The following is a 15,852-nucleotide window of genomic DNA, read 5'->3' on the forward strand; positions in this document are numbered from 1 at the left end:
TTACAGCACACCATTGTTGAATGTGTTCCTATAACTACACACCCCGGGTTTTGTTGTACTCCATTCTTAAGTCTCTTAAGTGTATATTAAATACATGAAAGTATTGTAGCATGTGTGCTACTGCTTCTGACCTCCAGGTGGTGCTAATTTACGGCCATACTGAAGCACAGATGCTGCTTGCACCCTCCTTTTGTTTCTCTTCTTTTCACATTGGAGAGAGACCTCAGCTGTTTGAGGAGATTCCCCATTATGGCCTCAGTGTTCTTTTGTAAATCAGTTCCATTAAAAGGAAGGTAATGAAACAAAGGTTAAATGGAGTTGAACAGCGTTGTGCTGCTGTAATGATGCCTGGTGACGGATGGCTAGGTTGGGGCTAGGCTTTCAATCACCTAAAGATGTGTATATTATGAATAAAGGCTGATACGTGAATGAGACAGGGCACTGTTAAAAAATTACAGAATGGCAGAGATACAATGGAAACTTCCCCTTCAACCTACAGTATTTTGTCAGTAACCAATCGGTGTTAGACATGTCATGTCAGCCATTGCATAAATAAAATGAAAGTGACAAAGTTTATTCAGCTATGCTTAACAGGACAGTCACTCCACATTTCATACTTGCTTTAGGAAAATTCAACCAAGGGTTGAGACTTTTTTTTTTTTAATTTTGTTTGTTTTAGTTTTATCCCATTTTTAGTTTGTTTAATCAAATCAAATAAATGTTGGATATTAAAGCACCTATGTTAGTATTTTCTGACAATCCCAAAAAGTGATAAATAGGATCCGTCTTATGCCCAAATATGTCATAAGCTTTTAAAACATAATTTATATTAATATTGTTTGACACAATTCAGTATACTGTCAGTAACCAGTCAGCGCTGTAACCGTTCAGACAACAGAGAAAGTTCATTCACTCTTGCTTGTCGAAAGCATTGCTTGCTCTGGTTGTAGGAAAGAAAAATTCCACCAATTCAACAAATATGTGCTCACTGAAAGGTTGAATGGTGAAACGGTCTGGCTTATCTGTGAACTGCATATCATCATGAAAGATAAAGGTCACACTTTGATAATAATAAAAAGCCCAAATCGGGGATCATAAACAAGAATAAAAACCTTGTTCCCACAGAGCAAAACCTATTTAAACCTATTAAACTTGGCAGAAATCTATAAACCAATAATATGGTGGACTTCATGAAATAACAATATTAAGCAATAACAAATATCTTAAATTAGGATTTTACTGTTTAACTTACAAAATGGATAAAAATACATACGTCTGCATTGTGAACGCTTTAAAATATCACCAGTTCTGATTGTTCAATAAGTTTGCACAATGCCTTAAAAATCATTTCAGAACAATAGTCTTACTTAGACTATAGTTTTCAATTGTTTTTGTTCTTAGCAAAATAGAAATAAAGAGTCCTGGTATAGACAGTTCTTATTCAAAAATATCGGTCTTTCATTTATTCTGAATATAGATGCCACTATATGTGAATGTCACTTTTAGAGTTTTCTATCTTGTCATATATTTCAGTCTTTTCAGGTAAAACATTGTACCTTATCTCAGTTTCCTTTACCTTCCAAGAACCCACGGGAGGAGCTGATATTTTCAGTTGAACAGCAGAAGTCTAATATCAACTCAACCCTTTAGATAAATTTAGAAGCAATAAAATAACAATAAGGTTGTGGATGCAAACAAGCTCAATATACACCCAGCTTACTTTTATACAATATAAAGTTAATTTCCCAAAAGCTCAGCTAGCTTAAATGTATGCTAGTATTAATGACACTTTTACTATTTTTGTCATTTAAACCACATGTTTTTCCTTTGCTCAATGCTTTATACTGTATATTCTGTTATTATTTCTTTATGACTATATCTGCAATTCCTAAAATTCAATCAGTTCAAATCAATGTCTGCACCAGTACAGATTTTTGGAGTGCTGATGGATTTATCTCATTATCACACAAAGCAATTAAATACTATTGCCTTTAAGTCTTACTTTACTCACTGTTTGTTGCTTCACTAATTGGATAAGGAGAAACTGAAGCACCATGTCATTCTTGTTCTATGTCATTTTTTAGATTAGTTCATTGGTCTCTTGTTTTTTAAAGCGTGTCAGCTAATATGAAGCTACAATATTGTTGTACCCATTGCATACATGATCTGATCTGCTACTTAAATTATGATCACTTAATCCTGGTCATGGTTATTGTGGATCCAGAACCAACCCCCAGAAAATGTGCTTTGAATTGGGAATCCACCAGGGATGGGATCAGAAGACATGTTGTAGCCTTGCTAGCTGCTGCAGCACTATGCCATGGATATACCATTTATCTGGTCAGTCATGTCAAAATAAGAGTTTATCCAAGGACTAACAATAAAACATACTGATTGCATACTGATGGAGGTGAATGATGATTGTGTAACCAAATAGCTTAGCCAAAATGGAGAGATAAAAGGAAACATGGCATAGTATAGCATAGAATACACTGTTAGTAGACACTTTGTATGTTTAACTCTTGAAACCACAACTGGGTTGAGAGCAAACTCTGTGTTCATCAAAAGGTTTATTGTTTTTCAATAAATGAAAACAGATCAGAGTTTTAGAACATGAAAAAAGCAGTCAAATGGGATGATCCTGGATAAAGGAATAAACCAAAACCTAACTGAATGGGCGCAGGTTTAAAGTTTACTACCCAATTCCCAATTTATTCAGAATTTCTGAACAAATCCACTAACTGGTTTCAGGCCATTTGCACACAGACCAACAACATTTGCTAGTCTGTAAATAATAAGTGAAGCAAAACTGGACAAAGCTAACAGGTATGAGCACTAATATGTATGATGCAATACCATAAAACTGAGTCCATGCAAAAACCAATAGCAATGGAAAGAATTCCAGTGTTTGTAACTGGTGTGTCGGGCTGTAGAAAGTGAGTGAAGAGATTGTGACCAAAGAAAGAACATGACGTCCTTGCAATGTCTGAGCCATGTGACAGTTTTGTTTCCTTTATGTCATGACCTTGAAACATATTTTCGTCCTGCTCAGAAGAGCACTTCTAGAAAATGGAGCAAATATAGCCAGTGGGGTTTGTGGGATTTCTTAAGGGATTGGGTGGGTGTCTGGTGCTAAAATTCCAGTCTTGTGTCCTGCACCACATCCCATTTTGCTCCCTTCATTTATCTGTCCAGAAACCCCATCCACCCCTACCATACGGTATTTTCACCCATCTCTTGCCCACTGTAGTTGGCATTGCTGGCCAGTGGGTACGGCGGACTGGGTCCTGTCCCAAATCCACCTTCACCCTGTGCGTTTGGGTGCAAATCTGGGCTAGGAGTGTCATCGTGTGACATCACGTCTGTGAATCGCTGGTCGTCTCCGGAACCTGAGCTGAGCAGGAAGGGAGCCTCGGCAGGAGACTGTGCCTGAGACGAGGGTGGACCATGAGGGAAGAAGTCATAGTTGACGCCTGTGCCATAGTAATCACCTTGGTACTCTGGAAATCAAAAACAGTGGCCACTGATTAGAGATGCTTTGGTTCTGTTTGGCAATTTCCTTTTCTTTTTTCTTTAAATGATTTAGTGAATCATTTGGCTGGTTAATAATTTAGCTTATGAAACAGCTAGCAGAGTGTTTTTACACCACATTTCATTATGTTAGTTGGTGTGTATATGCAGCCCCAATGTGTACAGTATATGTCCCCAATTAATAAAACACTTCAATATATTTTTTTAAATAATAAGAAATTCTAAAATTCTCTTAAGATTTGAAAGTCAAGATTAAACATAAAAATAGATCAGATGCTTTATTCAGTCTATTAACTCTAATATTTACCTCAATTGTTCGCTAAAACAGCTTTAAACAAAAATCAAAGCAAATATAATGTGAAATTCTAAAACTAATATAGCGAATGCCAAGAAAGAAACAGCGGTATGTGATTTTTTGTGGTTCTTTGGACAGGTATTTTTTTTTGTGGAAACCAGTAGAGAAAAAAATCAGGCTGTGATCTTGACAACAAACAATTGACAATATTGTTAGCATCGCCAGATTCATAGGTTAAACAAGCTGACTTTGATTTTGAATGGCGAGTCTCTTTTTGTACACCTTATATCTAGTCTACAAGATGCATTTTTTATGTCCTGTAGCACCTGCTGCTGCATGCTAGTTTGGTCCTGTTTTTTAATCTACATGGCCTACAGTACATGACCCACACAGACATCACCAAATTGTAGCTAAATTGAAACTTCTAATATCACGCTGGATAGGAGACATATAACTAATATTCTAGCACTGAGATACGCTAAATGAATGAGCTGAACAATTTATATGGAAATATTTACATGAAGATATACTATAAAACAACACAAATTGTATCCAAGTCTTTAAGAAGAGCACATCCTCCACATAATCGTGCTAGCGGCAGAGCTGACAGACGAAAGCTACTTATAATAAATTATGCCTTTTCAGCTTTTAATATTAGTATGTAATGAATTCTTTATGTCTGTAATAGACTTCTTTAACCATGCCAGCGGGATTACGATAAACCTTAGCTAAGAATTGAACAATATAGTAGCAATGGTAAACATCACAAAAACTAAACTTAGTATAAACTTAGCATGAATTTAAGAATTGTATTTTCTATTAAAGGCTGACTTATTGTCCACAATGACATGTTGATAGCTCATGTTTTTTTACATAAGCTATCCTTGTGGCAAACATACGTATTTTACTTCCTCAATGATGTTATCACCTCCTGCACACCCCTCTGACAGAGAAACATGTCCTTGCCTAACACAGCAAAGTAACGTCTCATCGATTATCAAAGGTGATATTTATATTTATGAAACCTGAGGAATTTAATTGCTTTTGCTTATACTTATGAACAGCTTCTCTATGTGTTTTCACTGGTTTAAATAGAAAAGGAAAATACTGAAATCGGCAGTGAATCGACTTGAATCAAGGTGATGAAGTAATAGAAGAGGCTTTAAGAAGTCGGCAGGGTTTAACTAAGGGACAAAGGCAATGCCAAGTAAGTGACGGGGTATTAAAGACAGTAATGAAATGCAGTGCTATTCTGATTAACATATTTGTGATATGTGACATTTTGATGTTCAGCTACCTTCAATACGGTGCAAAAGTGTGTGTGCGGGATTGGGGGGGGCAGTTGGGAAGGGAATAAATGACACGAAATTCAAATGGAAAACTATTAACGAGTGAAGGAATAAACATAACTGGAATAAAAAAAATGGGTGACTGTAAGGTAGAAAAGAAGAGTCCTTGAGAATAAAAAAAATCAGTGGGCATTTCTGTGTTTCTCTCCAGGCCATACAAAAACACAATTACTCTTGCATTTACCATTCCATAAATGTTGCTCTGAATTACAGACTATCTGCTGAGCAACAGAGAACAGAAAGCAGAACTCAAGTAATACATTCTCTTCCTCATTGCCTCCAGCTTTGCAGCGTGAATTCACACTAATGTGGCTTATTTACTGTACAAGCACAAATAGTCAATAACTGGCGACGCTGGGAATTCTACGCCTTTAGATTACATGCCACTTTGGTTTGACAAATTAACAATAGATTTTGTTACAAAGGAGCAAGCCGCTATATAAATAAAAAAAAACACGCTGCTGGATGATTTTGTAACAGATTAATACGTTTAAGCTTTTCATGAGCTTCTCGTGTGAGTGTTTGATTTTCAGATCGAATCCCGTTTGAGGGGGCACTGCAGACTTTGTTTCCCAGCAGGCAATGCTCGATTTGTCCCAATTTACCCAGCATAGAATGGGTAAACCTGACATCTCTCAGCTTGAGTACTTTGTGCTGCTGCTGCATGCTTCTGTGCCATGCCAGGTCTTCTCAGGTGAGGCTATTCTGCGATGTAAACAGTAACCAAAGCTAATCAAACATCTGACTAGATCCACTGGGCTTAAAGCACAGATTGTGTCTGCGTGCCTAAAAAACTGATTAGAGATGTTGCTTGAAAAATGTTTGTGCTTTTAGATTTCACTTGGTTGAACAGTCTCTGTAGTACACATTCTTAATAGGGACGAATGAGAAACAGGGGGATATAACAAAGGATGAGGTCTTTGTAGGTGAATGAGGGACATGCAGAAAAGAGAGAGTAAGGAGACAGAGAATCTTTTGTTATTTCAAGGTGAGGTAAAGGGTCTATGATTTGAGTATTCCCTGAAAAAAAAAGCTTTTGTTCTGTGTATGAAGGACAATCGATTGTGTGTATACAAGGCAAAGAAAAATGAATAGAAGGAGGGTCTCATACCTCCATAGTAGCCATATCCCCCAGGGCCAAGGAGATCAGGCTCGTCGAGTCTGCTGCCCAGCGGCCTCATCCTTCTCGGTCCTCTGAAAAAAGCATGGCGCCGGGCGCCAAGGGCACTGAGCTGCTTCATTCTACGCTCCTTAGACCGTCTGTTCTGAAACCACACCTGAAACGAAAGAGAGATGGTCAGTAAGACAAATATGTGAAAAAGGCTAAGGAGACCTTGTCGAACAAGCAATGGCCAACATATTTGAAAAACAGACGTTTTAGAAAATGTTTTCAAGCTGCTCTTTTTGTGATTTGAATTTCTATTAATTTTTTAGTTTGTACTTCCAGTTTTAACATTTGCACTTTTTACATATCCTTTTCTATACAGTAAAACATTTATGCTGCATTTATTTTGCAGCTTGTGCCTATAGAATACATTTTGTAAATGCATTAAAATGCAATATCATAACACTTTACCATATTATTCACAATGATATTGTTTAATTAAAATAAATCACAGTAATGATCTGATTTCATGTCTGTTAAATATCATGCAATACTTGAGGTAATAGCTGAGCATGCGACTTATCCAATAGATTAACTTCAGCCAGTCGCATGTAAGAAATTTACAATCAGTTTACTTTTTTCACAATTTTGCTTTTGCTAGGTTTCAGGTAATACATAATTTTCTGTAATACATAATACAGTATGCTAATTCTAATGTGTGAATTAATCCCTGTCAGTATAGACTGTATAAACAGTATTACAAATATTAACTATGCTAATACTTGATAACACTTTGGACACTTCGTTCAAAATGTTATTGGTGTACAAACTACATTAACAAATAATTAAGGCTTAACATATCTTAGACTTAGCTGTTACTGTAGACTAGTCAGAAATGAACAGTAAGACTAAATGCTGAAGCAGATAGACTTAGTATGAACAATAAGCATCTACAGCCTCAAAATAATGCTTGCAATCATATTCGTTTTGATTAACTCTGCATTTCAACGCATAGTGAAAGCAAAGAGATTAAATAGAAAACAACGAAAAAATGTGTCATTTTTCATATTCAGTATTTGGTGAAGGTTTGTTTGTATACTGAAAATATAACCATAATATATTTGTGTGTGCACTCCTGTCTATAGTGTTGCAGTGCTATATTCAAAGGTATCTGTGTTTCCATAGATATAATCACATAGGCAAGTACAAATAAATTAGTATACAATCAATTAATATATGGTAAAAATAAAAGTATAATGATATGAGTACGCCATAATGATGTAGTTAACTGTAGTTAGTGTCACCAGCCACTTTAAAAGGAACACCAATACCTCTGCTTTTGGTGTTTCCATTCAGACAATGGAGACATTTAATAGCAAATCATTGTTCACATCAAATATCATGAAGAATGGGGAAAACATTGGTTTTCAGTGACATTGATTATGCCATGGTTGTTGGCAGTGTTGTATAAAGTACTAGAAAGCAATACTTGAGTAAAAGTACAAGTATCGTACTAGAAAAAGACTTTAGTAGAAGTGAAAGTCACCTTTTAGAATATTACACAAGTAAAAGTCTTAAAGTATCTGATATTTACTGTACTTAAGTATCAAAAGTAATTTTCTGATATTTAATGTACTTAAGTATTTGAAGTAAAAGTCAAAAGTAAAATTTCAATGATTTTCGGTAGGCATAAGGGGTTTTAGCCCTCAGTGAGAATGACTACATAGTAAGCCAAAAGTTATGGTATTATTAAATGGCAAAAGTGGACACCAAAATGTTATGCATGATGTAATGATGCCAGTCTTGAATCAAATCAGTTCATGTATGTGTGCATTCTCTGCTAACAGTGTGTCCAATGAATGCAGTCATTAATAAAAAAAGTTTCACAAGACAAAGACCAAATCAATAAATATTATTTTTATTTAGTATTGATATTGCATTAATATTTTGTTTGTGCTATCAACTCTGGTAATAAGAATAGTGAAATTTCACAGCTTTTGGTTGCTTTTGGTTGCCGCTGTTATACTGTAGATAAGTGCCTCCAGCTCTGACTGCGCGTGCCCGTGCTTCTCCGTAGAGCGTGCGGACGTGCGTAATGCAATCTAGGGGCAGTGATTCGCCAAACCTCCCTTATTACAGTCACAAAATATATAACGGAGTAAAAGTATACATTTTATCTAGGAAATGTAGTGGAGTAAAAGTGAAAGTTGACATACATTTAAATAGCGAAGTAAAGTACAGATACGTGAAATTTTTACTTAAGTACGGTAACGAAGTATTTGTACTCCGTTACATTACAACACTGGTTGTTGGTGAAAAATGTGATAATGGCTTATTGATGAGAGAGCTCAGAAAAGAATGGCCCACTGGTTTGAGCTGACAGGAAAGCTACCTTAACACGGGCAGGAAAGCATATCAGAACATTCTTCATCAAAATGTCTAACCCCTTCGTCGAACAGCAGACGATCGCATCTGGTTCTAGTCCTGTCAGCCAAGAACACCAGAGTGAAGCTACAGAGAACACAGGCTCACCAATACTGAACATTTAGACATCAGCTGTTTTTTCCCCTTATCTTTAAATGTCAGTTTTGATGAGCGTCTGTCTGCAGTTGTATGGCTACAGGTGTTTCTATTAAAATGCCTGTATTGTTTATAGAAAGTGAAATAATAAACGGATGGTCCCTGTTCAGGGTCTCCTCAACAGATCCACACTTTTTTTGGCTTTCGGCACAGGGTTTACGCCACATACCCCCCCGATGCAACCCTCCTATTTCATCTAGACACGTGCTCCCATTTTATACAGGGACTGAGAGTTAACCCCTCAGTGACTGGGTTGGTTCTCTGCCTAGGAATCAAACCCAGGCCATGTAGGTGAGAGCATGGGATACTGTCACTGGACCACCAGAGATAACAATATATATAATAAAAGTAATAGAATAAAATTGAATTTTTAATAAATGTCATAGAATAAGGAAGGGCAGAGTAAAATCTACTACACAACACACACTGGTGAAAGTTAAAGTGTGAGTTTAATACTGGACAGCATTGTACTCTTCAGTACTGTATATATTATATACTATTACTAGTATATTAGAATGCTCCATATAGTAATAGACAGCCCAGTGACAATATTGTGAGCACAAACATATACTCATCAATATACAGTAACACATTGCTGCACCATCATATTGTAATCAAAGTCTTGGATCAGTAAACGATTTATAGGTGTTTTTTTTGTGTAAGTCTAATAACGTAAAGCATATAACTTAGCCTCAATCACTAAAATGTTCAGTACTGTATATGACAGTTAATATTGATGATGACTTTATTTGCCAAATTGCATTCATTTAATTACTTTGATTGTTATGGATCAGACTGTGCCTTGGGAAAATACAACAGGTTTGTTTGAGTAATGGCTGAAAGTAGTGAGTTTACAAACATACAATTCAAATCAAATAAAGCATGAAGTATTTCACATTGTCAGTTAGCTAGAGGTCATATTTGTTCTGCATCTCTTTGCTCTTTTTGAGTGGGTTGTTTTATGTGCAGTATTATCTTACTAGCTAGGGAAAAGTTGACTTGTTATCAGGCTATTAATGGAACATGCTGCTGTTAATTATGTCTATTTATATCTATCTAATTAATTGAATCATCAGGCTCTGTCAATTTTATAGTTTAGCTTTTAATCAGCTTTCATTGTTGCTTCCTTGACAACCTGTTACTTCAATGTCAAGTATTTATTTTTTTTCTATAAAGTTTACACACAGTTTACACACAGCCTATATATGTATACTTGAGTGTAGAAAAAGTTTGTTTTTCTTTATTTCTGTTTTTTACTTTGCACCGTAAAACACTTTGAGCTTTTTTTTAAATGCATGAGAGCTATATATAAATAAAGAATATAAATATAATATGTATATCATGTATCTCAGTGGACATCAATAAGACTTCTTCTTCTTATTTTTACCTAATTTTCTCTCTTATTTTCTCTCACTTGTCAATTACCAACAACCAGGTGGCTCTCGTCTATCATACCACAGCTACATATTGGAGAGATTGAATGCTAACTCACGATTCTGGCAAGACAATGAAGCCTCATTCTGCATCACAGTACAATGTAACACACCAGGAGAACAGTTCTGTCTGCCCTTTTTCGCATACAAGAACTCACAGTTGACAACAATTGGCTGACAGTTGCAACAGAGACAACTGTACTCCCTTGGCTCCTTGCTGTGCAATCACTTGGATTCATACTCACAATCTTCTAAACAATGACCAGTACTTATAGTTATAGTAGGTACAGTTCTAATAAGTGCTCTTTTGTCAAACTTGCTTTTCTTTTCATGGTGACTGATTGTACTGTACTACCCTTTCTACATCCATGAGGGGATAGGATTCAGAAATTTGCAATGAGTTAGAAAAGCACATTTAATTTCAAATCCAGGAACTCCAATTTTGAAATTGTAAAAAAAAAAATCACGTACACTTATTACAGCTAGGATTTGGAGCCATAAGAGAAAAGGTGTGACTTTTTAAAAAAAAAGCCTTTCTTGTTGTTGGAGGAACAGGATAATTTACATTTATTTCCAGCATACAATCTTACACTATTTAAACTTTGACTTCCTAGACATGTGTGTCACTATCAAACACGTCATCATTAATGAATATGAAGTTAAAAGGTTTTCTACCACAGAGACAGTGTGTTAGATCCACTGTACACCATTGTCAAACATTCGCATAAACTATCTGTGAGATGAACGTGGCAGTTCTTCTAAAAATGTGGTCAAAAATATGCATTTATATCAAAGTGTGATTTTTCACAGACAAGATGAGATGTATATTTCCACTGACGTTAATACAATCAGCTTTTGGCAGCAAAATAGCAGGGAAAAAAAAGCCTGAAAACGTCCAACCTAAGTGACACTGTTTTTGGTGATAACACAGTGTAACAATGTTTTTGCCACTGCATAATGAATCACGTCAAAGATAAAAAAAAATCAAGAGTAAAGACAATAGAGAGATATTAAGGGAGACCAGCTTTTCGAGAAAGAAATGTGCAAACATCTATAGATTTGAATGAATAGAAAAGAAGTAAATCAGCCTTCACTACTAATTACATGGTTGGTCAGGATGATGCAATCAAAAGACCATGAGCCAAACATACAGCACACTAAACAAATGCAGACTAGCTCATCATTTATACGATTATCTATCACCTCTTTTCTATCATCCCTTACATATTTTCCTTCATGCATAGACCAAAGTGAGTACCCAGAAAAGAAAGAAAGAAGGAATATTCACAGCATGCCTACCTAAAACCTTTTAAACATTTCTCGCCATGCTTAGCAAACACCTGCTTATTGAGAACAAGCAACTAACTGTTGGGTAGATTTTTATGGAAATGCTTGCCCTCCTCCTGAGTGAGCATTGCTTAGGGATTACACACACACACACACACACACACACACACACACACACACACACACACACACACACACACACACACACACACACACACACACACACACACACACAACCTGCTTCCCCAACACATGCTCCCTGTCTACATGTAAGATTTAATAATGCAATAAGCAGCAATAATAGTAAACATGGGTCAAAGACCACCTCCAACCTGGCTTAAAAAGAAAGAAACAAAGAGAAAAAGAGAAAAAAATCGAAGCCATATGATTATCATGGGTGTGTATGAGTATAAATACACAGTATGTGTGGAAGGAAAGGAGAGAAGCTTGGAAGTGAGAAAGTGTTATGGTTTTGCCCCAATTTGTGCCTTGTTATGTGAACGTAAGTGTGAAACAAAATCTGTGCTAAAGTGAAAAATCCACAAATGATTGTCATGCAGCAGTCACAGATGTTATATATTCCTATAATTTAATCAACATGCTTAACAATCGCTTTACGTTTAACCTGATCGTGACTGTAACATGAACTGTGCAGTATTTTATATATAATATTCTAAAATACCTATAAGGAGCACATTTTGTCTAGAACAGGGTGTCTCAAAATTTTAATTGACCAATCAACATGAAACAACTATTTTATCATGAATAGGAATATTTTATTCCTGAACTATGAATAGACACAACAGATTGGCTGCAATGAGATGTTTTATCTGGGACTAATTGATTTACTGAGGCATGTACGAAATTCAAGTGTTGTAAAAGCTAAGAACTATACAAAATGGATACATATACAAAAGCATGCTTCATGGATCTTTTGGGGTTCCTGGAGCCCATTTTGAGAACCAATAATTTAGAAAAAAATATAAAATAAGTTAGAAACGTGACACATGTTTCTTATTAGGTACTTATGCTTTATCTGATCGCCAGGTTTTCAAATGAGCTGCAGGCCTTCTGCTGTAATACGTGATGAAATCCTAACACTTCTAAATGATGACTTATGGCAAGTATTTTCATGTATATTTCATGTATATATATGTCCATTTGCCACTAATATATAGTTATCAGTAACTTTTTATAATAGAAAAGTGTGAGGTTAGATCATTTATCTAGGAAGATAATAAAGTTTTACATTTAATCCTTTGGTAAAACTCAATTAACTGTAAAAATTATACTGTACCGATATTCTTACATATAGTTGGGAAAATAAAAGGATATTATGGATATAATTCTGTAATCTAATTATTTACAGATTTAATTTAGTTATTTAGCTATTTAAGTGACTAATCAGTATGAGATTTATTATTATTATTATTATTATTATTATTATTATTATTATTATTATTATTATAACTTTTACAATTAATGTAACTAATAAAACAAATAATTTCACTAATAAAAATAAACGGCAGGTCTACTGTGAATAACCTTAAAAAATGTATCCCCATGTGATATGTGTATAATAATATGTAGAATCCTAAATTATTCACATGTTGATTTTCAGAACATGTTGGGTGGAGGGAGCCAAATGTAAAAAACTGACAATATGTACCACAATGTTAAAATCACCGTAATTATAATTATGCTATTATTGATTGATGCGTTTCTGCGCGCGCACACATCGCCCCAAGCGTCTGAAAGGTATAAATAGTCCCTATCTTCACATCCAGACCTTGAGTATTTATTAACGATGTGCGTAAAGACATTTTACCTGAATGACTCGCATGTTGAGGCCGGTCTCCTGAGCGAGCTGCTCGCGGATGTGGCGTGTTGGTTTCGGCGTGGCCACGAATGCCGCTTTGAGCGTCTCCAGCTGTTTGGCCTTAATGGTGGTGCGCGGGCCGCGGCGCTTCTGGCACGCGCTCTGCTCCTCGCCCTCGTTGGCGTTCGTATCCTTATCCGAGCACGTGGAGTTGTCCGTCTCTTTCGTATCGTCTGTGTTTGTCTCGGGCAGGTCGGGCGACAGGCTGCGGTCTGTACACGAGGACACTGTCATAAAAAAATCAAGGTCAAAAAAACAAATAAACATAAAAAAGTGGCATTCACGTACACGAATATCACACTTGTAAACACACACTGGGATCCTAAATTGCTATATATGTAATATGCAGTGCAATTACAGGAGCTGTAGGTACAGGGCCAAGCTGCGGTAGCAATTTTATATTTAGTATATTTTATACTGTATGAAGGTTTGCTTTAGGTAACAATCCATACAGAAGATGTCCCCTTGACAGCGAAGGATAACGATACAGATTAATACCTGAAGCCCAAATAGCGACATAGAGTACAAAAGCTAGCCAATGTATAGGCAGAAGTAGTGAAAAAACATCCTCCAAAAAAGCCCAGTACTTACTAACCTTTTATTTGATATTAGGTTATTAATAGACTTCCTCTATCCACTGGCATGAGGTTTATACAAGAAGTCTCTCTGGATACGCGTTTGTACAGAATGCTGTAAAAGTGTAAATATAAATGCAGAAACCCATATTTATTTTATAAGCATATGTTTACACGACGTGTCACACAAAACAAATGTGCAGCCTGTCGTATGTAATTATGTGAGACATGAGAGCTTTTTAATAATGAATTTTTCACCCTCAGCCCAGATGCAATGTGTTAACAATGTAAAAAAACAAACCAAAGCAACAAACAAAACAGTATTTATCTTATTACTTACAGCCATTTCTATTGTTATTATTAATACTGACGTGATTTAATTGCATCATTTATATACTCTGTATTTTATTTATTTAATTCTTTAGGTCATTTATGGTTGTCCAAATTCAATTGAGCAGTCAAGTCACCAGTGAAAAGTGAATTCCCTAAAAAAGAAGTTCAAAATAATGCGGTTTCGAGCCTAGGGATCAATAAATAAATAAACAAACAAACAAACAAACAAACAAACAAACAAACAAACAAACAAACAAACAAACAAATAAATAAATAGATAGATAGATAGTACAACGTTTATAGTGATCATAATCACATAAAATGCGAGCCCCACTGACAACCATGTATTATGCGGCCATGCATTCTTAATACTTAATGTTTTCTTCCCCGATATTCGGTACTTGTCAATATCAATACACGCATGAACCTACTGCTTGACTAAGCACAGTGTCACTACTTCACGTGTCCTCATGGTGGCGCTTATCAATTTGAGAAACGAGGCGTTAACATAAACGGAAGCTACGTGCAACTGCAGACTTGACGTTTGTGTCATCTGGAGTGAAAGCCATTCTGTATAACCGAAAACAAAGGCGATTAGTTGTACCCAGAAAACAGCTCTTATAACGTATAATATCTTCCAGCAATATAAATAAATAACTTTTAATTATTATTATTATTATTATTATTATTATTATTATTATTATTATTATTATTATTATTGTTGTTGTTGTTGTTGTTGTTGTTATTATTATTATTATTAGTAACTGCTGATCTACAGTGAGACCCAATGCCACAAATTCTCGTGACAACATGTTCTTAAAAGTACACAATATGTAATCTATGTAATCAGAATGTTGTTATTTTTTAAAGACGTAATTACACTGCACATTACCTATTCTCACTAGGCTGAAACCCTAGTACACCTTTGTAATCTTAATATATATCTTTTTTACATGAAATCTAAACTGAAATCATTTGTCCATGCACACGATACCCACAATTCCAGGTAAAAGGGGACAGTCCTAGCGACAAGACACAGCTTAGTACTCGTTTGTTTTATTCCTGAGAATATATAGGCCTGGCTTTATTTACATTTAGCTAGCTGCTCAGTATTGAGCTGCTGCTGCTTGATATATGATATGCATAAAATTACATCCATCGCAGCATGCATATTTAAGGTAGAAATAAAAGTTTTGTCTTCAGTGTTATAACTTTTAAACGTTCCACATAAACGTGATTGCATAACTATAGTATGCGAAGCGCTGCTTTAAGCACAGTGAAGATGACACAAACTATACAAGAATTACAATCTAAATAAATTACCAACACTTGGACATGTGTATAAACACCAAACAGCACAAATAAACAGATAAACATATCGAGGAGGGAAAAGGAAGATTTACATCTACAAGCCTAATGTAAGGTAATTTGGACCTAAATTCCTGCAGTGGTACTATATCTGTGGTTTGTAGCTCAGTGGTTAAT

At 35.6% G+C, this 15,852-nt stretch overlaps 1 protein-coding gene across 1 annotated transcript in view; it reads right to left on the reverse strand.

Annotated features, from left to right (window-relative positions):
• Window positions 1–1,511: 1,511 nt before the first annotated feature.
• lhx5 (LIM homeobox 5) overlaps window positions 1,512–15,852 on the reverse strand; it is a 17,927-nt gene continuing 3,586 nt past the window's right edge. Inside the window, exons 3-5 of the mRNA XM_027133458.2 lie at window positions 13,409–13,686; window positions 6,287–6,452; window positions 1,512–3,500 (exon numbers count right to left, since the gene is read on the reverse strand). Coding sequence (XP_026989259.1) covers window positions 3,211–3,500; window positions 6,287–6,452; window positions 13,409–13,686 — 734 coding nt within the window. The 3' untranslated portion in view covers window positions 1,512–3,210. The remainder of the gene's footprint in view (window positions 3,501–6,286; window positions 6,453–13,408; window positions 13,687–15,852) is intronic.

This window comes from Tachysurus fulvidraco, chromosome 21, assembly GCF_022655615.1.
Source record: "Tachysurus fulvidraco isolate hzauxx_2018 chromosome 21, HZAU_PFXX_2.0, whole genome shotgun sequence".
Lineage (NCBI taxonomy): Eukaryota > Metazoa > Chordata > Actinopteri > Siluriformes > Bagridae > Tachysurus > Tachysurus fulvidraco.